Here is a 25,643-nt window from a genome sequence, read left to right on the forward strand (position 1 = left end):
ACATTCAGGCATGTTCACATACTCATCATCCATGATTGGATATTTAAACACTCACGGGCTGCATTTCTGTTGTTTCAGAGAATATATAAATATTCTCAATATACATTTACCCTAAATGTATATAGCAAGTTAGCAATACAGACAGGGAGATCGATGTAAAAAAGTGTTCAGTGTACAGGCTTATGCATGATTATGTGCATGTATTTCCAAAAGAATTTGCATACATTCTTTGCCTATCAACATCACACAGCAACATAGTGTAACTTCCATTTAGAGAAAATACTTAAAACTATTCTGTTTTGTTATGTATATAATTTTCTCTCTTTCCATTAGGTAAAAATGGTTGGCTGTGTTCACCTACTGTGAAGACTTAGGATCAGACAGCTACAATTTTGAACCTCTAAAGTGTTTCAGGATGTAAATGCAGTCTGACCTTTTCCTGATGGACAGTTAAATCATGGACACGCTAAACAATTTACTTTGGACTGCCCTTCCAGAAGAAGCATTGGCTTCTGTCTTAAATGCTTGCTAAGCATCTGTAGCTGACAAGGAAAAGAAAGAAAACTGTGAACTGGAAAGTTATCCTACAATGAAAATTACGAGCACATCTTGCATCTGCCCAGTCCTCGTGTGTCTCTGTTTTGTGCAGAGGTGTTATGGAACTTCTCACCACAGCTCTGTCAAGGTGACCAGAAACCAAACCAAACACGTGGAAGGAGAAACCGAAGTCCACCATCGCCCCAAACGGGGATGGGTTTGGAATCAGTTCTTTGTTTTAGAAGAACATATGGGACCAGATCCACAATATGTTGGAAAGGTAAGTTTTTGTTGATATTTTTCTTTTTTCACTTCTGGGAAATTGTGGGGTGAAATGAGGGTGAAGTGAGAGTTGGATTTGAAGAGACATGAATGGTAAGAAATTACGTTATAGAAGCTAATAGTTATACCAAACCCTTCAAAATGATGATTGTAGAGAATCATGTTTACCAATTATGTCACATCCGTAAACATTGGTTCATACACAGTAGCCGGAGTGTTCTTTACCAACATATTACTCTTTCTGTTCTCATATGTAAAATAAAACAAAATTTCATTAAACACATAGTTAAGTTATTTTATCTTTATTACCATGAAGGCATGTTAAAATTTATGATATCACTTATTGGTACATTCATATTTACAACTTTTAATCTATTGCTATGCACATGGGGCTTAAAAGAAGATATATCATGACATTTAATATATTTCTGTTGTTACACAAATTGTATTTGAAATTGTCAGACTTTAAAAGCACATGGGTATTTTTCCAATCCTTCAAATTAATTTTGATAAAAACGTTGATGTATTTTAAATATAGATTAAGTATACACTGGATGTACTGGTTTTGTTAAATTTCAAAAGAATAAAGTTGATAAAATGATCAGTAAGTTTAGATAAACTTTTCTTTCTCTCATGTCCACGGACAAGACAACTTAATGGCTTATTAAACCCTTTAGGAAATTGTGTATTCAGTAAATAAAACAGTTTAAGTACAAGTCACCTGGGTTCTAAGAAAAATCGAATGGAAAGCAGAGAGGCCTTCTTCTGATGAATACTGATATATCCTTGGAAGCAGCACTGCTTAAGTTAGCTTAGTACCCAACATAGGCAGTAAGCACAATGGTAGAATCTCAATGACGGCAGGCTCAATGACTTCCATTGCTCTACTTGACTATTTATTTTCATGTTAGCAGTGTTGGTACTAAAAAAAAAAAAAAAAAAAATATGTACTCAATCCAAGCCATGGTGCTTCCCTAATGTGTAGGCAGTACAAAATCATAAGCCATCTGTTCCAGTCCTTGGCCAACAGGGACTCAGTTGCAAGCTGTATTTTTCATACAAGACAGGAGCTATGGAATCAGAATAGGAACACACAAAAAAATATCTGAAACAATTCCATGATATTTTATATGCATAATAAAATGAACCCCCAAACACTCATTTTTATCCCACATCTTGTTTTCCCTACAAAGTATCCCATGAAGTAAATGGAAACAAATGTATAAAATAAAAGGATATCATACTGAATTATTAGAAAGTTATTTTTGTTTTGAATTTCAAAGTCTTTTTTCTATAATCCTTAAAAAAGGGGGAGGAAAAGAGCATATTTTTTTTCTTCAGAAATAAACCAAAAGAAAAAAATATTATTAAAATACTTTGTTATGCATACTTATTATCATTTTAATTTAACTAAAAAGCAAAGTTTGCTGGAAAGGAAAACATCAGACAACTCTGTATTTCCTCCTGAGTCACCTAATTTTAGTAGAAGATAGCACCTCAAGACATAGACCAGGACCAAGAGATCCTTCTGGGCATGGGTGCCAATGAACATATGGTTGAGAGCTTGTTGCCCATCAGGAACTTGTGCAGGTCTGTGAAATTATTCAGGTTACAGGAGGTTCTGTAGAGATTGCTATCTGTTCTGTTGTTTGTAGTATTAACAGACAAGTACAAATGGTCCAGCCCAAGTGTATGATGCTCTTATATCTTATTCAACCCGAGACCACCAATCATAGTCTTTTTATTTGATTCTCATCTGCCTTTATGTGCAATTCTAACTTAGTTGTACATATTTCCCCCTCATCTGTCAACATAAACATACATAATTATATACCTGCATACATATGTACATACTATGGTAATTCATAAAACTCTGCAAAGCCCAATAATTAATATATGTTTAAAATAGTGCCCTTTTGTCCCATTATTTTACTTAAGAAGTAAATTTATATCTCTAACTCATAAATACATTCATAAAGACCAACTGTATATTTTCAGTGCTCTTAAATAAAACATGGAATTATTAAAATTATTATGAACATGAGAAAGGACACCTTCAGAGAACTGAAAATTATCTCCTTTACCCTTCTCTGCCACAGAAATACCAGCAGGAATTTTATCAACAGAAACAAAATAATAATCATATAATGCATTTTTGCTATTAAAATAATTTTTCTAGATTCATTATATAAATTTGTTTCAAAGTATCCTTTAGTTCTTGATTGTAATTTTTTATGTGTAGTTATAAATCACATTATAAAACAACATTTACTAGAGTTTTGTTAAAAACTTATGCCTAAGTTTTTTGATACAAATCAATTCATATTCTTTATGATAATTTTCTTAGACTTTTCTTAGTCAATGATTGGATTTATAAGGAGGGAATTTATTTCATTGACATTGGTTTAATAATATTATTCACTACTAAGATATTTATGTGGCTAAAGCCATTTCTAATAGTAAATAGTGTAACCACATTTACATATACATGGAAATATATATCAATTATATATAAACATATAACATTACACATATATACATATGAATATGTTTTTGATGATCCATAATTTTTTTTCAAGAATGTAATGGCCATGAGAGATCAAATACCAAAAGTAACATAGGAATATATATCTGATAAATTTGAGTTCATAAATTTGTAAAATATATTTTTATATAATTAAACAATTAGAACAATGAAGATACAATAGTGTATTCCTTTACTAACCCTTTACTCCTGGAACATATTAGATGGCAATGTCATTATATATTTAAAACAGAAAGATTCTCTCTTTCCTAACTATCATATAAAAACAACATAGACCATCTAGGCTATTTTATTTTTCAAAAGTAGAACAGTGCCGAATAAATTCCCTGACAATGGAGAATATAATTTTATGTAAGATGCCACACACAACCTAAAATGCATGCCACACATCACACCTAGCATTGGAGTACACTCATTGCCTTCATGAGATAATACTGATCAGTAAGGAAAGAGCTGGGTTTAAATTATAGCTTCACTGCTTGTTATCTATATTAAAACTGGCAAGTCTAGTTTTCTGCATTTCTGTTTCCTTACATGTAAAACTGAGAAATACTGTTTGATATTTTTATTACTAATTCAACTACATTATAAAGTTTGGTTTATGGTTTAGATCCTGGGTCATTTAAACTATAGCTTGTGTGCCTAATTCAACCAGTTGAGTGTTTTGGACTTACCTGCATACTAAAGAAGTTTTGTTTTGTTTTATTTTTAGATTACTAGAAATATTCTTAAGTAATAGTTTGTGACACTCATAAATTACATAAAATCCAATCTCTTTTTGCAAAAATAATGTTTTATTAGAGTACAGTCACACTCACGCATTTATGCGTTGTGTATGGCTGTTTTTAAGCTACAGGGGTAGCACTGAGTAATGGCAAGAGAGAATAAGGCCTGCAACATCTACACTATTTACTACACGTCATTTACAGGACATGTTTGTGAGCCTCTGGTGAAGATGTCTGACTTACCTAACATGCTGTGTATGCTTTCAAAGCACATCTGGGGACTACATCACCTTTATTCACACAATATCCCCGTGCCTATTATAATGATCAAATGTGGTAATTCACTGGGAAGTACTCCATAAACTATCACCATTTGTAGTGGTTTTGATTATTGAAAGTTATTGAAACAAAAATACCCCCCATTAATCATTGCTTTTTATGGAGGAGATACTTTTTTGGTGGTCCTTAGTTCACCAGTTTCACTAGCATAACCCTCCCCAATAGTCATTTCAATGAATGTTTATTAACTCTGGTGTTTTGTTTTTATTGTTGTTTGTTTTGTTACATTAGATGCAAAAGTGTAATTAATGTCCTGGTACACACATCACTTAACATAGAGGTATGTCTGTGGAAGAGATTTCTCGAAGTGAGATTTTCTTTCAAAGAGCTGTTAATCTTTAATTTTGGTAGATCACCTCCATAGATTTTTCAGTATTTTGCGTGTCTCTCGGTGATGTGTCGGAGTGGTTATTTCTCTACAGCAATGCCAACAGATAAGATTGTAAAATATAATCAGTGAAAAATTGCATCTCTGTGTAACTTGGTTTGCTTTTCTCTTATGAGTAAAATTAATAATTTTTTTCATACTTTGGGATTTATGGATTTTTTACTGACTTTTCATGGCCCTTGATTTTATGCTCTTTTGTTAGTCTTTTGAATTTAACAACTAGTAGTTCTTTATATAACAGGTGCAATAATTCTTGGTTAGTAATATGTTACCAATAATTGAATAGTTACCATTTGTTTTTGAATTCATGATTATTATTTTATAGATACTTGGTAAACTTTAACTAGGGTATATGTTGGAAATATGTCTATTAACACACAGCCACTGGCAATAAGCTTCATATAATTCAAGAAGTAAATGTGATGAGCTAAATGCTGTGCTCCATAAATGCCTATTATTTTCATTTTAAAAACATTATAAGTGACTTCTTTAATTGGCCAAGCATTTTCATATAAGAAATAAAGAAAATTCAATGTTTATTTCAGGATAACTGTGAGTGGATACTGTTCACATTGCATTATTTGATAAAGAGAATGTAATAAACATAATGAACAAGAGATAAGACACCAAAAAATGTGTTGCTACTTAGCAGAATGTCTTGGGATCAGGTATCTAACTTATTAATAATATCCTGCTAGGTTTAGGGCTGCATGGACATTAAATATATAACTGATAACATAAACTTTAAAATTTTAAGGACAAAAAATGAATTATATTCTCCATTTTCACTTTCCTGTTCTTATAGTATATCTGCTTATAACTGTTCAAAAAATTTTAGATATAAACATGTGGAAGATGTTGCCTATATTTATTACAAATTTAGTTATAAAATTCTACCTCTCTCCCTAACCTCCCTACCTACATCTTATGTATGTGAGAAGATAAGGATAGACTCTACACAATAATATTCATAATTTGCTTTACTGAAAAACAGCAAGCACAAGAAGGCTACACAAGGAATTCGGGCAATATAAAGGAATGAAGAAATCATCTAGTCAAACCTTCAAGTAATAAAAAAAAACGATGCTTGAAACAGTTAAGTGGCCTCTTCATGGAACGAGGGATTAGTTATGGCACTGCCAAGGAACAGACTGTAACATATGATTCTTTAGTGAAAATTAGATTTTAGTATCTAGGGCATGAAATCCCCCTTTCATTATCATTATTACTGCCATTATTCTATATGTTTCTTTCTTTAAAAAGAGAACCTTCAAATCTCTTTTAATATGGATGACTTTAGTTTCAAATTAAATAAATTATTTTGAGGTAAAGAGAGAATACATTATGTGAAAAAGGAATAGCAAGGTTCAGGCTTTTCAGGACAAAAATAATGGCATGAACTCTGAATTGAAAATTAAATGCACAGCCAAAAAGAAAAGGTCTCGATTGTCATTTAATATTGTCAAGAAAATAATTTTATGAACATTTTTATCATAACTTCCTTAAAATTCAAATCTTCCTATATCAAAACATGACATTTAAATATTCGAAGAATGACAATGTGATGACATGATGTCATGTGAAATTAATTATGATAGTCATCTTTAAATGGATATAACTTTCTTACTAGTCATCATTGAAATTTAACTATTTAGATCCACTCCTATAAGAAACTGAAAGTATAAAAGAAGAATTTGACTCAGCATATATTTCATTTGATTTTCAGTAATTTAAAATTATTTAAAAAATCAGATATTATTAAATTCAATTGCTTTTTTAGTAATAAATTATATTTTATTTGAATAATTTAAAAATGTTTAAGTTATTGAGGAGCCTTAGCATTCCTTATATACAACATTTATTTTTTATGTGTATTTTATGTTTATATTTTTAATTTCTTTTTTTAATGTTGTTTTGTTACAGTTGTCCCAATTTTCTCCCCTTCGCTCTCCATTGTCTGCCCCCCCAACTCCCACAGTCAATCCCCACCCTGTTGTCATGTCCATGCTACACTGAGATCAAGGCAAAGCGATACATAGGTTATGGGATTATTATACGCATTTATTCACATTATATTACTATAAAATGCACCCATCTGTGTGTCTGCATGTGTGTCAATGGTGCTACATTAGAGGTGACTTTAACCCTTGGGCTCATTTGGCAATGTCTGGACACATTTTTTTTCACCTCAGCTACATTTTCTATTAGTTACCTTTGCCATAATCACCAGGGTCAAAGACACTTAAAGGAAAATGCTTTAATTCATTTTCAAATGAGAATTAAATATGAAAATAAATATAATTCAGTCTGTACTGTACTGCTCTTTATATTAATAAATATGCAAATAGAATTTATCATTTTAACTTTTAAAAAGTTCTAATGTGGACTTGAGTTCTGGCTGAGACAAGTAGGAAGGTTGTGTTACTGGCGTTTAGCTGCTGCTGCTCCACATTCTGTAACATGTACATCAGCTCACACTCATCTCCTGACAGAGATTTATCCAGCCCAGAGTGGGAATAAGTGTCCGTGTTGATCTGATATTGACATCTTTGTAATGTGTTTCTCTTGGTCAAAATGTTTCTATTTTCTTCATACTATTTTTATCACTATAATGATATCTTACATGTTTCTTTCATAATACATGTACAGATGAATTTAGCTCTTTGTTTATGCATTCTGAAAACTATATTTCTAAATTATAATTTTATTTCATTGTTTAATGTGAATTCTAATATACATGCACTTATTACTGCCAAGTTATTTTGTATTTTATGTGTGCTATGTCTTTGTTGCTTTTTTCTTTTTCACTTTTTAATTTACTATATTGACATCTATTGGGATTTCTCTCTACTAGTTTGGAATTTTTGTGTTACATTTTGTGCTTCATATCTCTACCTACCTCCTGAATGGCAAAAACATAGAATGGTCAACATTTTATTATATTAATGTGTTCTGTACTTTTCACATGACTACTATGCCAGATTGTTTTTTAAGCTATAATTTGTTTTTCTTCATATTATTATATTTAATATTGCATTATACATATTTATTTCTGTGTCTAACATATTTAACAACATTTAACTTCCCTTTGCTTCTGTATTAAACTTTTTGGGTTTAGTTTACTTCTTACTGAAAGATGGCCATGCCTTATTTCTTTTTAACAGGTGCTTTGTAAAGCTTAAAGTTGATGTCTTTATCCTATTACAGTTACCCTAAACAATACAACTATCTTGGAATGTTTAAACACTTTTTCATTTGTATTTGTCTAGTATCTTGTTTTCTTATTTATAAAAGTAACTTCTAGATTTTTTGTTGTTATTAAAATTATTTCAAAAATTTTTCTTATGTTTACCCACATGTTTCAATGTCTTTTTTTCTCATTACTTCTACCTCTGTTCTTTCTCTTGGTTTGATTTTCTTATTACCTATATGTAACCCTCATTCTTTATTTTTTAAATACAAACTATGAACAGTAAAAGTTCTTTTTCTTTTGTGTGTGTATTGGATTCTAGGATTTTTTTTCATTATTGTCTTATTAAAGATATTTGTACTCTGAGCTCTTCATTTTGAAAATGAGAAGTCTGCTGAAATTCTATTTTAAATTTCCTCTCTTTCTCTAGGGTTATTTGGATTATCATTGTGTTTATGGACCGTAGATCCACTAATGTTTGTAGGTTCTGGATTATTTTTCTTTCTCTATTTTTTGGGGGGTCTGTGTGTTAATTTACTAGAGCTGTCATAACAAAGTACTATAAACTAACTGGCTTAAACAACATAAATTTATTGTCTCACAGTAACGAGGGCTAGAAACCCAAAAGCAAGATACCATCAAGACAGGTTGCATTTATGGTTTCTGTAGGATGGATTTTTTTCAGGCCTCTCTTCTTTGCTTATAAATGGCTGTCTTCATGTTCACATGGTGTTCTTCGTCATACAAAATTCAACTCAACATTTGATATCAGCAGGTTTTGTATAATTACTTGATTTTGTATGTTTTATAAAACAATAATATCAAGTATTTCTTTGAATTTTTCTTTCTCATTTATTGTCCTATTCTGAAAATTCTATTTGACATAATTTTTGTCAGATTTTCTTGTGACATTGTAATGTTCTCTTCAACTAAATTGAATAGTTAAGTATAATATATTCTTTGACTTAAACTTGAAAATTTAGCTTGAGTGTATTTTTAAATTTCTAGTTCTTTTTGATTTCTTTCTTCCTTTTTGGATTATTTTATCCTTTTTATAAAATAATGTGCCCTTTCATTTTTACCTTTATTCTGTCATGATATTAATGATTGCAAACCACCTATTTAACAATCTTGTTCAATTTTGGGGGACCTTGATTAATTTGCATATTTCTTTGCCTATTTACAATCTGTCATGAAGATTTGATTCTGGTATGCCTTTTAAAAGATTTTTTTAAATTGTTTTCAATAGTGTGTAATAAGTAAAGGTGGGGATTTTGGTGAGATGCCTCTAAAATAAAATTTGAGAAATATCCATAGAGTGCCACTTAATATTTTTTTCAGCTGGCAACCAATTAGTTTCATAAATCTGAATAAATATTAATTCTTAATTTGTTGCTACTGATTCTTGTACATACATTTTATGTAAACAACAACAAGAAGAAAACCAACAATACTAAAAAGTAAAACTTATATGCCTTTCATTTGTGCTGTAAGTTGAGTTTCAATATATCACAAAAAAGTTTTTTCTACCAGGACTCCTAAAACACCACAAGCTTTTTTGCTACTATTTTAAGCTGGTAGGTAGATAGGATAATTTCAAGGTCATGGAGTTGTTTTCAAGCAGTCTTGCTTGCTTCAGATATCCCCATTCTGATTTTCTACCTTGAGTAGACTGAAAGTCTGATCTTCAGGATATATAAAAGCTTAATTCTTTGTGTCCAGGGCCTGTATCTGGTTTAAATTCCCCCAAAATATCATCCTAGATGCCACAGAGAAATGACCTTCTTGCTACCAAGTCCTCCTACTTCCTTGTCCCTTGTGAATTGTCTTTCACTGTTTCTAGCTCAGTTGTATTGGCTTTACCTTTTAATTTTATAAACAATTTTAATTGTTTATAGTAAGAGATATCTTCATTAACTTTGATATTTTTGTGGTCATATTTTTCTTTGCACAAAAACAAAATTTGGGTTAGAAAATTCTCTTTAATATTTCTTCTGAATATAAATAGTAGTAATCTTTTACCATGCTTCAGTATTTTCATGCCAAAGTAAAGATCAAATTCCAGGTATTCCCAACTATCAAATAGTAGAAACATGCATTTCAAAAATCATATTGCACTTCATAATTCTAGCCTGATTTATTTCAAACATGTATTTGCCTAAGGAAATGACTAGTTTTCAACACAGTGATTAGGTTATTCTCAAGATATCTGTTTAATTATCTTGTTGACTTTTAGCCAATGAATATTTGAACATTTAATTGTACCAGATCTCACATAACAAAAGCATTTAATTTGCAAGTTGAGCCTAGAGTGTCTTCAAATATATTGTTTTTATTTTTAAGTTTCATAAAGATAATATCAGACATTCATTACAAGAATTGCAGAGTGAAATGTAATTTATTCCTTTTCAATAGGATTATTTATGTTTCCTATATATGATTCATTTGTCATCATATTCATAAAAACTAGAACAATAATGGTGTGAATTCTTTTTATTGACTAAAAATATAAACAATAGAACAATAATATAAAATATAAAATCCAAAAATATACTAATAATCATAGCTTTTGTTTGCATTGTTTGGAACTATAGTTCGATCACACGAGTTTATTCTGATGAAGTTTGAACATTATTTAGATTATATTCGTCCATTCAAAATGTATTGAGCACCTTCTCAGATCCAGTCACCAAGGTACAGAGGAAACTAGATCTGCCTACAGAGTTTGAAAATGAAATTCCATAAAGTAGAGACAGTGGAGCAGAAATGGAATCACATAGATAAGGACGGAGAAAGTCTTTAGTGAGAATAAATAATACTATATTATATATGTAAGATTGCTAAGAGGGTGGAACTTGTGTTCTTATCAGATGATAAGAATAATAATAATAGACAACAGAAAGAAATTTTTAGGGATGAGGAATTGGATATGTTTATGGCACATATTGTGGTGGTTTTGTGGATCGCATACTAATTTCACACTCATCAAGATATACACATTAAATACATATAACTTTTTGTGTGTTAGTGATGACTCTGTAAAATGGCATTAAAAGAACAAAGATAACAATAAACCTTTAAATTAGGAATTGTATTTTTCCTGTTAAATTTACTACCTTGGAAATTATTTTATCCTGAACAGCCTTAGTATGTCCAAGAGGCTGACAACAACCAACAATATTGACTAGTGATAGAGAAAGGCTATAAATTAATGTGAATCCATGCATTCTTTGCTCATTTGTAATAAACATAATTACCTTCAGACCTTTAAATTTTTGTCCTCTAGGCTTTAATAATCCAGAGCATGTAAAACTTGCATATTTCTAAAAATACCACTCATGCTGAACTCTTCTCATCTCCTTTGGTGATTGACACACTCTTTGTATTGATTAGTAATATTCTGCTGGATTTTGAAGGAAACTCTCTTAAACTTAAGTTTAACAATGAGAACTGTTTTACTAACTTGCATACCAAAATATTAGAACAGGTCCCAGGAACAGGTAGAATTAAAGATACAAATGGTGCCGTTCGGATTCTCAGCAACACCCTAAAACTGCAAACGCATAAGTATGGGAGGTCCAAATACCAAGATTTGCAGGCAACAGATGAATCAGTTTTCATGCTTTATTGTAAAAAGAATGCCCTTATTTGCAGCTAGACATTGAAGGATTTTAAGTGCCCAAACATTTGTCAATTCCATATTTTAGGGTCTGTGTTTTAAAACCTCCCATTTATAGGTACTTGTTTCTCTATTGAGAGAGTACTTTGGTTGAAAATGATTTACATTGGTTAACAAGGAGAAATTTCAAAAATATAAATATATAAAATATAAATTTGCTTTATCAAAGAGGTATATATTCTTGAGTCTTCTTGGACTACTCTTCAAGAACCATATGGATTAATGACAGTCAGCACGTACCAAATAAATTTTAATTTAACTGTTAGGAGGTTAAATTATGATAATATGTTTAGATCAGCTATTTAAACTAGTGTGCCACAAGAATTTTTTAAAACATGCAATGCCTGGCTATTTAGTCAGGAGTTGTGACCTCTTTTCCCTTAGGTTGTCAAATTAAAAAAAAATAACAACAGCCAACACTACAATAACAGTAGGAGTGTGAATGAATCAAAAGTATACCTATTTTTGGTCAAACCAGCAAAAATAATGTGTGCTGCAGAGTTTTAGTAATTAGTTCACGTGTGCCACGAGATATAAAGATTGAAAATTACTGATTTAGATCAGTGCTCATAGAACTTTTGAAATTATGGTCACATTTCATATCTGCACTGTCCACTATTGTAGCTACTGGCCACATGCAGCTATTGAACATTGGAAATGTGGCTAGAGCAAATAAGGGACTGAATTTTACATTCTGTTAATTTGAATTTAAATTAATAGCTACCAATAGCTATTTTCTATAATAATGGACAATGTAGGTTTAGACTGAGCAGGAAGAAAACCTTGTCTCATATGCAAATTGTACACAAAATATGAGTCTGTGGAGGTCATATAAAATCATAGACATATCGTCGTCGTCGGCAGCCGTCCGTCTCGAGAGACGATGGCGTAGCTTCCTGAGAGTCTATCTGCACCGCCGAGAATGGCTGTGCAGTCCGATTCGGGAGTGACAATCCCTGCCGCACTTGGTACAGGTGAAGGCAGATGGCTGTTGTTGCTGCTGCTGACGCTGCTTCCGCCTCGATCTTTTCTGGACCGCCTCCTCGTTGCGCGCAGCCTCTGCGCGTGACGTACCTTGCCTGACCGCGAGCCTCCAGGCTAGGCGGTCGTCTGCTTGAACTTCCCATGTGTTGAGATTGATGGAGCATTGTGTCATGTCCTTGTGACATGACAGGACATGATAGGCATATAGAACACAATTAAACACTATGGATCTAAAAACCTAATTTTAATGTGTAAAAATGTTATGGAAGACTGGGAGTGTTCCCTAATTGAGATAAAATTTTCTCTTCAAAAGACTCACTATGAGGTATTGACTTTCTAAAGTCAGATGTGGAGTGTATAAAAGTCACACATGTGCATGTATACACACACACATACACAAACATGTAGTTTAAAATACTTTCCAAACTATATTTGAAAGTTTAATATATTTGAATTTTATTTTACTTCATTATTTTTTATTGATTGTGTCTCCAAGAGAATAAATTCTTCCCATTTAAAAATACATCATATTTTTAGTTTGATGTAGTTCCATTTGTTTATTTTTTTTCCTTTATTTCCCTTGTACTATGAGATATATTGGCAAAAGTATTGCTACATGGGATAACTGATTTGTTTGTTGATTTGTTAATGATAATCATTCTGATTTGTATGGGGTGGTATCACAGTATGGTTTTAATTTGCATCTCTCTGATGACTAGTGATGTTTAGCATTCTTTCATATGCCTATGGGCCCTCTATATGTCCTCCTTGGAGAAGTCTCTATTCAGGGCTTTTGCTCATTTTTAAATTGGATTGTTTGTGTTCCTGGTGTTGAGTTATATAAGTTCTTATATATTTTGGAGATGGAACCCTTGTCTGAGGCGTCATTGGCAATATGTCTTCCTATACAGTTGGCTCTCTTTTCATTTTTCTGATGTTTTCTTTAGCTGTGCAGAAACCTTGTAATTTGATGTCATCCCATTTGTTTATTCTTTCTTTATATTCCTTACATTAGGAGGTATAGTAACAAAAATAGTACTGTGTGGTATATCTGAAATTTTACTGCCTATGTTTTCCTCTAGGACTTTTATGGTATCACAACTTATATTTAAGTCATTTATTGATTTTGAATTTATTCTGGTGTATGATCTAAGTTTGTGGTCTAGTTTCATTTTTTTGCATGTACCAGTCCAGTTCTCCCAAAAGCATTTATTGAAGAAGCTATCTTTACTCCATTGAATGCTCATGCCCACCTTAGGGACTTGGGTTTATTTTTGGGTTCTCTACTTGGTTTCATTGATCTATGTGTCTGTTCTTATGCCAGTACCAGACTGTTTTGACACCAATTCAAAAGAACTTATGCAGTCTTATGCTCATAGCAGTACTATTTACAGTAGACAAGTGCTGAAAACAGCCTAAGTGCCCATCAGTAAATTAGTGGATTGAAAAACTGTGGTACATTTACACAATGGAATACTATGCAGTGGAAAGAAAGAAGGAACTCCTAACTTTTGCAACAGCATGGATGAAATTGGAGAATATTATGCTAAGTGAAAAAATCAGTTGTTGTGAAACAGATGCCATATAATCTCACCAATAACAGGATCTTAATGAACAAAATAAACTAACGAACAAAATAGAACCACAGGCAAGGAAACATGTATCAAACTGAAAGTGACCAGAGAGACAGGGGAGGGGGAACAATGATGGAAAGAAGGGGAAGGGACTAGACAAAGAATGTGCATGAATGAGCCATGGACATGGGCAACAGTGTGGGAATGTATTGTGGGAGCCCGGGGTGGGGTGAGTGGGGAAGGGCCAAACGGGGAAAATTGAGACAGTTGTCATAGAAAAACAATAAAAATCAATTAAGAAATAAAAATAAAGTACATCATATCTTAGAATAAATAGAAAGAATAATTAGAGGTAATTGTCCTTCCTTTTTGAACACATTTCAATATCTACTGACTTTCTTTTTTGAAGAAAGGGATTATTATATATATGTATATTTATAATGATTCATAAACTTGTTCTGAAACATCTTGTCTGGTTGGTAATTGCTTGTTCAGTTCATTAGCTGCTTTGCATGCATGAGTTCCTTCTATAGTTATATCAAAATTATGAGAAGTATTAAACACATCTGTAGTATTCAAGGCAATATAAACTACTTTTAATTAAAATAAGAGGACACTAAGCAGAAGGAAAATGCTATAAGAGAGACATAATTTCTTTTATTTGGAATTACATTCCATTCTTACACGACCTATGTTATGGGTTTATGCTTTATTTTTTCTTTTCCTGTCATTGCTATTGTTACTCTTGTTCTTTGGACCCTGTTATTATTGTTCCATTGCATTAAATTGCTCATGAAGAGTTTTGAGTTTTATTAGTATATTATAAACATTTAGATGCAGAAGGGTAAAATACTATCTAATTACACATCAGTTATCACATGAACATTAAGTAAATATTTATGATTCTGGGGGAAGGAGCGACAACAGAAATGCAGCTGTGCAAGACTAAAGACTTTCTAGAGAGCTGTTAATTTGCATGTAAGTAGTTTTATTCTATGTTTTTGCAGCTTCATTTTTTTTAGTATCTAAGAAAAGTGATAATAACAAGTAGATAAGTATATGGTACACTAGGTTAAGTATTAAAAACCAATCTCTGGTATATTTTAGTCTGGCACAAATATTGATGAGGTACATAGCTGTAGGTTTCAACCTTGTTTGGATGTGAGAATTTAGTAGGAAGTTTGTAAAGACCCTCAAGTTCAGACTGCACATTGGATCAATTAAGTCAGGAAATCTGAAAATAAGAGCCCGTATCAGTATTTTTAAAGCTACCGACATTATCCTAGGTTAGTGTCTTTCAGAACTACTAGTTTTTAGGCTAAATTTAATGATGCACGAGGTCTGTTCGGAAAAAGTCCTACCATTGTTAATGTAATGAGAACTGTTTGTGCAACATCCTTGTAACCTGACAGTCAAGAAGAGTGGACTGGAATGTGCATGCATGTACTCGTCAGAGGGGATGGCAGACACTATTTCATGAACATGTGTACTGTGTGGCCTCCACATTCAAAATGCCTGAGTGAGTAGAGCAACAGATCTGCATCAGATTTTGTGCTAAACTTGAACATCCTCTACGGAAACTATTCAGATGATTCAGAAGGCCACCGCTATGGACAACCGGTGATCAGCAACTTCATCACAATGATGCACCTGCTCATGAATCAAGTCTTGTGCAGAGTTTCTTGGCAAAACATCAATTCATCCAGGTGACTCAGCCCCCTAGAACCCACATTTGGCACCCTGTGTCTTCTGACTTTTACCAAAACTAAAATCATCTTTGGAAGGGAAGAGATTTCAGACCATCGATGAGATTCAAGAAAATATGATGGGGCAGCTGATGGTGATTGGGAGAACTGTGTGAGGTCCCAAGGTGCCCACTTTGAAGGGAACTGAGGTGTCATTTCACTGTGTACAATGTTTCTTGTATCTTCTTCAATAAATGTCTCTATTTTTCATATTACATGGCTGAATACTTTATGGACAGACCTCATATCTTGTATAAGGGTACCTTGAGTAAATGAGAAGCATCGTCAATGGTGTTGAAAATAGCCATGTTGTTTTAATAACTGGCACCTGAAAACTAATGATCATCTAAACAGAACATAAACATATATGTGCTTAATTTTTCACATGATCTTGAATAATGCTGAAACTTCTATGTGAAATAATTTTTTCTCTTTAAAAATGTATTGTTAAATGAGACTGTTTTCCTACATACATGTCTTCATTTTACCTTTATTATTTTGCTATGTTTATTTTATGTTTTATTGACATAATGTACATAAGGGGAAAAGGAAAATTAGCACAAAAGCAGTTATAACAAAATACTATTCCTCTTCTTGCCTACAATTCCCTTCTATAGCCCTTCTTTACAGATAAAAGTCAATCTGAAATGTTTTAATTCTTATATTTTAACATGACTAGACTTCATCTTGGTTTCCTGCTTTGGTATATAAGGGTCTACTAGTTTATTAATTTTATCTCTTTTTTTATTCTTCCAACATCATTTTATCATTAAGTGCATAGTTTTTCCACTGGTCATCTTCTTAACATATGCAAAATACTGACACATTTATTCCTTCCCCCTTTAACTATATATAGGGTACAATTACTTATCACTTTTGGGGATAAGGATATAGGAAACTCTACCATTGTCTTCAGAAGGCATAGAGGTTGGTGACAGGAATATGATTTACCTTCATCACTAGTTCTCTTGGTTAGTTCTCCCAGACATGTTAATTTAAGGTTTCTAAAATTATATTACATTTTTCTAAGAACATGCACAATTGTTGGGAGAGGTTTATGACTGACTTTTAAGTGTTCTGCTTGGAGAAATCAAGTACTTTTTCTATAATATTTCCATTATCTTTTAGAACTACATCTATCCCATCCTCTGTTATACTTGACATTTTGCACTCCTACACTTTTCAGGAGATATGTGCACAGGTCAAAATCCTATGCAGAAGAGCCCATCTACACATTTTTAAGAACATAATTCTCTTTGTCCTTCTATATTGACCATCATTGTTTCATTGATGTCATTGAGAAAGTTATTGAAATATTTTTTGTGTTGAGAGCAAACCTTACAAAATTCACTTTGCCAAGTCTTTAAATATTTTAAATACTTAAAAAAAAATTATTGAAGGTACAAGGAAAAACAATAAAAAGTTTGTGCTCATTTCCCCATACTGAGCAGAAAGACTTCAGTGAACCTCACAATGGAGAATATGCACTGTTTGTGCTATGTTTCTTGAAATGATAGGCAGTTTGCAAACTTTACATGTGCTAAATATTGGAGGTATGCAAACATATGAAAGATATTTTGTGTGATATTAGCATTGTTATCAGCAACAACTAAATAGTCACCAAAAGCAAATAACATATTTATTTCATTGTTTTCTAATGTGTTAAAGCTTAGATAATAAGATAATAATCTACTGGGATAGTAATGCAGTAATGAAGGTATTTTTATACATTTTCTCATGAGTAAGTAATTGTGTTTATATATGTTATTTAATAATTCTGTGTTCCACTTCCTTTTTCTATAATTCCTTAATCTATTTTCTCATACCATGTATGCTCTATGATGTGTTTATCTGAACAACCAAATATATAATTTAATCAATATTTGTAATTAATAAATTAGTAGAAACAATTGTAGCTTTTAAAAATACTAAGATTTAACTGTTAGCTTTGTAATAAGTGGAAACTGACTTTCAACATGAAATAGAGTTTACACTTAATTCTGTTAAAATAATGGAGGCAAATATGATAATCTTCAGAAAATTCTTCTAAACTTACTTTAAGATATGACTTCTCATGAAGAAATAAACTTTATTCATGCTAGTAAGCATAAGCTCATTTTGTCTATGTCTCTCCACATCCCAGTTGAGCAACAAAGATTCTTATTCATTAGGATTATTTTCAAAGTTCTGGAAACTTATCATAGATTATTTATGACTTTTAATTACATATGCATTTTTATACTTAAAATTCTATTGTGATAATTATAGGTTCACATGCATTTTAAAAGTAATAATATGAAAAAATTTCTTGCAAACTCTGTGCAATTCCGTGTTAATATTTTGCAAAACTAGAATGTATAATCACAATCAGAATATTGACATGGATAAAATCCACCGATTTTATTCAGATTTCCAAAGGTCTCCTTGTGTTCATTTTTGTCTCTCTGTGTACTAAGTTCTTGGAATGATTATCATCTGCATAGGTCTGTGTATCCCCACCACTACAGTTACCATTCTGAGCGATTCTAACACCACAAAGATTCCCTGTTATCATTTTGTCTTTTGTAACCACACCAAACACCCTCCTGCCACCACCCCACCCTTCCATCTAGCAAAAATTAATGTGTTCTTTCCTACAAGTTTGCCATTTCATTTGTTATAGAAATGAAAAAATATATATATGTAACAATTTGGGATGGGCTGTTCATTTGCAATGTTGTTCATTTGCATACATTTGGAGATTTACTTAGTTGTTGCACGTATCAATAATTTGCTTAATAGAAGTCAATAATAGAAATGTGCCACAGATTGGTTAACCATTCATCTGTTGGGGAACATGTGGGCTGATTACAGTTCAGGGCCATTACAAATATATCTATGAACATTTGTTTGCAGGTGTTAGTGTGACCATAGTTTCTTTTCTTTAGTATAAATGCCAGGGTGTACAAGTACTGAGTTGAATAGTAGTGGCATATTTACCTTTCCTAAGTAACTGCCAAATTTTCTAGAATGGGTGTAAGATTTTACATCCTCACCAGCTATATATCAGCAATCCAATTCTTCACACCTTCCACAGCATATAATGTTGTTGCTGTTTTTTATTTAGCCACTCTGGTATGTGAGTTGTGATATCTTAAGGAATTTTAATTTCTTTAACCTAATGGTTAATGATATCTAACACCTTTCTACATGATTATTTGCAATGTGTATCTTGGGTGAAATGTCTTTCTAGGTCTTTTGTTCATTTTCGCTTTTTTTAACTTTTAAGTTTTGAGAGTTCTTTAATATGCTAAACACTATTTGTTGGGTATTAGGTTGCGAATTCTTGCTCCCAGTCTCTAGGGAGCAATTAAATTATAATTCTCTTCACATAGGTTTTTATAGAAAATAAGTTTTTAATTTTAATAAGGTTCAGTTTATCTTTGCAGCAGGATACTTTGGATGCAAAGTCTAAGATATCTTCTTCTAGTGCTAGGTGCCAAGATTTCTCCTCCTTTTCCACCCTCCTAAATTATATCATTGTTCTACAAGGCAGTTAGAAATAACATTTTTATACAGTACAAAACTTAGGCCAAGATTGATTATTTAATAGTTTGCCTATGCAAATCAAAGCATGTAGATCCAGCATAATTTATTGAAAAGACTATCCTTCCTCCTTTCAATTGGTTTTGCACCTTTGTTACAGTTTAGTGGAATATGCTTTATGGGTCTGTTTCTGGGTCATTTTCAGTTCTGTGGAACTGTATCTCTCTCTTTCAACCAGAACCATACCTTATTGGTTACTGTTCCTATATAACCAGCATTTATATCAAAGATAACAATTTTTTCTTCTTTTTCAAGATTATTTTAACTAACGTAGGGCATGTGTCTTCCCACAGAAATTTTGGAATAAGCTTGTTTTTCTTTACAAAATATGTTCCTGGAATTTTGATCGGCATTTCATTAAACATATGGATCAATTTGGGAAGAACTGACAATTTACTGTGTTGATATTACAATTTGTGAACATGATCCCTTCACTTACTTAGTCTTTAATTTATTCCACCAGCATTTCACAGTTTTCAGTGTACAGTGTATAAAATATCCTGTGCATATTTTATTACTGTGCCATTTACAAAGTATATAATTTTCTTTGGATGGATTGTAAATGGTTTAGTGTTTTAGTTTCTGATGTTCACTGTTACTACTGATTTGTGTTTTTGCATCTTCTGTTTGCAAATTTTCTAAATCCACTTAGTTCTGGGAGTTTTTGTTTTTCTATTCATTTTGTAGATCCCCTACACAGATAATGATGTTGTTTATAAACAGGAAGAATTTTAATCCTACCCTTTGATCTGTCTGCATTTTTGTTTTCTGTTTTGGCCTTATTGCTGCACTGACTAGAACATACAGTGCTATGTCGAGTAAGAGTGGTGAGTGATGACAATTCTCGCTGTGTTCCTAATCTTGGGTGAAGAGTATTCAGTTTTGACTACCAGGTATGATGTTAAGTAGAGGTTTATTTTAGATATTTTTCATCAAGTTGAGTTAATTCCTCTCTATTTCTAACTTGCTGAAATTTTCTATAGTGAATAGACGCTGTGGTTTGCCAGATGCATATCTGCATCAGTTGATAAGACCATGTGTGTTTTCTTCCCTATCTTATTGAGATAACAGATTACATTGATTTTTAAAAGTCAAATCAAGCCTTGCATATGTGGACTAAATTCCACTTCCTCTTTTTATACACTGATGATTCAGTTTGCTAACATTTGTTGGGGATTATTGAATTTCATTTTATGAGAAATATCAGTGGATAGGTTTGTTTGTTTTTGTACTGTTTTTCTTTTTGGTATCAAGGTCAAATTGCTTCATGTAATTACTTATGAAATGTTCTCTTTTATATTTTCTGGAAGATATTTTGTAAAATCAATATTAATTTTTCTTTAAATATTTAGTGGAATTACTCAGTGAAACTATCCAATGTAGAGCTGCCATCTGGAAATTTACTTAGGTATACAATCTCTTTGATTATTATAGACAATTCAGATCATCTTTTTTACTGTAATAGTTTGTAGTTTTGGGGAAATAGATCTATTTCTCTGAAGTTTTCAAATATATGAACATAATGTTTCCCCTTACTATCATTTTAAAAGCCTCAGCATCTTTAGTGTTATTTTATTTTGAATTAATAATTTTTGTCTTCCTTCTTTATTCTTTTTAAAATATATTTTTATCTATTTTCAGAGAGAGTGGGAGGGAAGGAGAAAGAGAGGAAGAGAAATATCCATTGGTTACCTCCTGCACTGCCCCAGCTGGGGCCTGGTCTGTAACCCAAGCGTGTGCCCTGCCTGGAATTGAACCAGTGACCTTTTAATTCACAGGCCAGGGCTCAGTCCACTGAGCCACACCAGCCAAGGTTGTCTTCCCTCTTTAAAAAAATATTTTTAATCTTTCTAGAAGTTTATCAGTTTTAATTATTTCTTTTGAAGAATCAAAATTTTGTTTAATTGATTTTTAAGAGTGGTCTTGTTCTTTTGCGTTCTTGATTTTAAGAGGAAACTTTTTAGTGTTTGCCCTTTAAGTATAATATTCCCTGTTGGTTTCTCATATATGGCTTTTATTATGTTGAGGTATGCTCCCCCCTTCCCACTCGGATGAGTGTTTTTGTCATAAATGGGTACTGGGTTTTATCAAATACTTTTTCAACCTTTATTGATATGATCAAGTAATTTTTGTCCTTCATTTTGTTTTTTAATATTTTTCTTGTTTTCTATTTTATTGACTTCTGTTTTTATATTTATTGTTTTCTTTCTTCAGTTTACTTAAGTTTATATTTTATTATTTTTCTAGTTCTTGAAGTAGGACCTCAAGGTATTGATATTGTAAGAAATAAGGACATAGTGACTCCCAAACCAGCAAAAAGTCATTAGTAACAAAGGGCAAATGTAATTAGAGGTCTCTGAGAAGGGAGTTGACAGCACTGGCATATTTACAAATCACAACAGGGGCATTTAGATGAATGCGTTAGATTGTCATGGAGAAACGGGGAAGGAGGAGAGGGGAGGGGGAGCTAGTTGCGTTAGGGAGGGGGAGCTGATCCTCTCACTTTAGGGGGAGGAAGCTAGTCAATTTCACCTTGCCGTGGCAATTTCAGGGTGGGGAAGCCAAGACTATAAAACTAGCCATCTTTGTCTACTTGGCGCGCACATTCTCCTGGCTGTGAGGGTGCGCCCGGCTCTGCAGACTCGTGAATAAAGGCCTTGCTTTACTGCTCAAGTCCTGTGTCCCGGTTTTTATTGTGAGAGTCTCTGACAATATGAGTTTTATAGTATAAGCATTTAGCTATAAATTTTCTTCTCAGCACTACTGAGCCTGCATTCTACATATTTTGATATACTGTGTTTTGCTTTTCTTTAGTTACAGATATTTTTATTTCCTTTAGTACTTACCTATGAATAATTAATAAATGCCTTTTAAAATTTCTGGACATTTGGGGAATTTGTTCTGCTGTCTTTCTGTCATTTATCTCTAGTTTGATTCCACCCTTCTTCCCCTCTTTTCTTCCTCCCCTCTCCCCCCTGGTCACTGTCAGTCTGCTCCTTGTTTACATGCCTCTGGTTCTGTTTTGCTCATTTGTTTGTGTTGTTCATTAGTTTCCTGTATTAGGTGATATCATATGGCCTTTGCATTTTGCTGAAAGTCAGATAACACATTTTATAAGATTTCAACATTTTTTAATTTTTTGTTTTGATTTATGGTCTGTCTTGGCAACTCTTTCATGAATACTTGAAAAAATATATACATATAATATATATTGCACATACTATATATGTGATAAATATCATACTGGTATTAAATATAGTATTCTATCTATGCCAATTAGATATGTTTGGATTCTTTTGTTGTTCTCATCCATATCCTTGCTGATTTTCTGCCTGTAGTTCTCCTAGTTGCTGAGAGAGGGTGTGGAATTTCCCAACTATATTTGTGAATTTGTTAAGTTTTCTCTTTAAGTCTATAAGTTTTTGTTTTATGTATTTTGAATTTCCTGACTGGTGCTTCCAGCTTCTTTGATGACCTTGGAAAAGGATGGAGAATCTCAAGACTGTAAAGTCAAAGGTCTTCTTGGACCAGACCACTGGGGGTGGCTCTCTCCAGCAACTCTGCCCACCTGTCTCAGTAGCTCTGAGTTGGAATGGGGAGGCTCACAGTCCATGAGGAAACAGAATGCTTCCGCTGGCTGTTTGTTCTTGGTGTGGCTCCCAAGCATGTTCCCTTGTCAGAGCTGTCTGCTTACCTGATGCTGCCAGAGGGACTTCTGTGTAATCCAGGGAGAAATGAGCCTCCTGTTATCAGGATGAGGGTCAGAAAACACCAAATGTGGATGACTTTCTTCTGTTGGCTGCAAGGATACAAGACACCATGCAGATATCCTGTTTTTCCTGACCGAGGGTCACAAACGTGCTCACTTCTTCCTATCACTTTTCAGAACTCTCTGATGATTGACCCGTGAAATTTCAAGGATTTATAATTGTGCTTATGAGGACAGAATAGGGAAAAATGAGTTTATACTATTTTGTCTGAACAAGCTAGAGTTCTAGCATACATTTTATTGAATTACCTTACTTACCGATGTGAACAATTTATCCTTTTATATTTGTTGGGGTGTTCTACAAGTAAGTTTCATGAATTTTTAAAATAAATGTCATTAATACATATATGCTATTAAATGTAGTTTAAAGATGAAGGGATCTAGAAATGTAAAGTGGTAGTTACAGAACAGTCACAGGGATGTAAAATACAGGATAGGGAATATAGTCATTAATGGTGTAATTATATCTGGTGTTAAATAGAGACTAGATTTATTGGGGTGAACACTTATAAATGTTCTTATAAATGTCTAATCACAGGCTGTGTACAACTTGAAACCAATATAATATTGCACATCAGCTATAATTTTAAAGTCTAGTTTGGTTACAGATGGTCCTATTTCTTGGTGTAATGCTATTTGTAGCACTGTTTCAAATGAAACAGCATTCATTGGGTTGTGGCTGAATTTTAATAATTCCACTTGGATTTTGAAAGAGAAGATTTTGTTTCTTCATATGCAACTATCCTAATTTTTTTTCAAGTAGATATATATTTGAAACTGGGCCACTTTTTTATCTGTGGAATCCTGAAACTTATTGAGATAAGGGACATTATGCTACCAAACATATTATTTTCTATTTAGATGATTATTTCCCATGTGTGGAGAGGTTTTTATAGTCCTTCTCTCCAAAATGTATCACACTGAATCATGCTTTACCTTCTTCTAGAATATGTCCAAGCTAGAGTTGGGTTATCAAACCCCCTTCCATGACCCTTATGTCTCCCAAGAGTGCAGAAGCAGGACCTTCATTTGAATATGTTTTATCCTCTCTCTTTTCTAAGGCTGAATTGCAAGCAAATTATGTCCATTCTCTTGTCCTTCAAGCCTTACATTTCACTTTTTTTTTTCATTTTCTTGTCCCCAAGACCAATAAACCACACAATGAATGCAATAGAGAAAAGGCAGCTAAGAAGATTTCATTCTAGAATTGTTCTAAGTCAACCATGCTTCTGTTTCGCTGATGGGTCTAGGTTTATATCTGCTTTCCCATAATGAAATATAGTGAACATTTGATGATAAATTATATGGTCATGTTAGCTCTGGGGAAATAAAAATTCATTCATGATACAGTCTTATAAATACTAGTAAATGACTTAAAAAACCCATTAACATTGCATCCAGTTGAACAAAATTTGTTTACTAATTGACTCATGCTACGTATTTTGAAGTTAGTAAAATGTTAATAATTAGTGACTACTTGAGAAAGTAGAATCATTTTACCACAAAAACAGTGACAAATCTCTGTTTGAACTCTGACTACTCTCAAGTTATATGTTTTGTTTTTAGAAGGAAACAACAAACTGTGTGCAGGAAGGTAAGTGAAGAATGATAGACTCATGAAATTTTCTTTCAGAGTAAACAGAGCAGTAGTAGTTGTCAAAAGAGTAATTATCATTTGTTGATGGACCAGAGCCAGACTCTGGAATGGTCAGGTAGTTTTATTGTTCTGAATGCCATGCAATAAAGGCTGTTATGACATCAATGAAATAAATTTAAGTATCACACTGGTAATCGGATATATTTACAAGTTAGTTCATTGATGTCTAAATGACTTGCTCTTCTGTTTAAGTAAACTTTCTACCATAGTTATTCTGTGTTTGTGGAAGAATATAAAATATATTTGTTCACATTAAAGCATTGTCTGTTGTAGTTTTCATATGTCTATATTTTAATGTCAGTCGTCATACTTTTGGTAGGTACTTAACAAAATTATACTTTTTATTTTTTTATTTTGGTTTTTCAATTACAGTTGTCCCATTTTTCCCCCATGACTCTCATGCACTTATGACCCAGCTTGCCTTGATGCAAACATTTAAAAATATTTGCCTTGGTACAGATATTTCTAAAAATCTGCAACTGAAAACTATTTTTACTTTTAATCTACTAAAATTCAGACGCCAAATAATGCCTGCCCCATAACTTTACCTGACATAGGTGGTAAATATATATATATATATATATATATATATATATATATATATATATATATATACTATTTCTCCAAAAGTAATCTGTGAAGGA

At 32.5% G+C, this 25,643-nt stretch overlaps 1 protein-coding gene across 3 annotated transcripts in view; it reads left to right on the plus strand.

Annotated features, from left to right (window-relative positions):
• Window positions 1–345: 345 nt before the first annotated feature.
• Window positions 346–25,643, plus strand: part of CDH18 (cadherin 18) — a 259,346-nt gene continuing 234,048 nt past the window's right edge. For all 3 annotated transcript variants that reach the window (XM_090276205.1, XM_090276206.1, XM_090276207.1), the window contains exon 1: window positions 346–817. In XM_090276205.1, the coding sequence (XP_090132331.1) occupies window positions 590–817 (228 nt within the window). In that variant the 5' untranslated portion in view covers window positions 346–589. The remainder of the gene's footprint in view (window positions 818–25,643) is intronic.

Source organism: Furipterus horrens, unplaced genomic scaffold (genome assembly GCF_987537825.1).
Source record: "Furipterus horrens unplaced genomic scaffold, mFurHor1.1.pri manual_scaffold_5, whole genome shotgun sequence".
NCBI lineage: Eukaryota > Metazoa > Chordata > Mammalia > Chiroptera > Furipteridae > Furipterus > Furipterus horrens.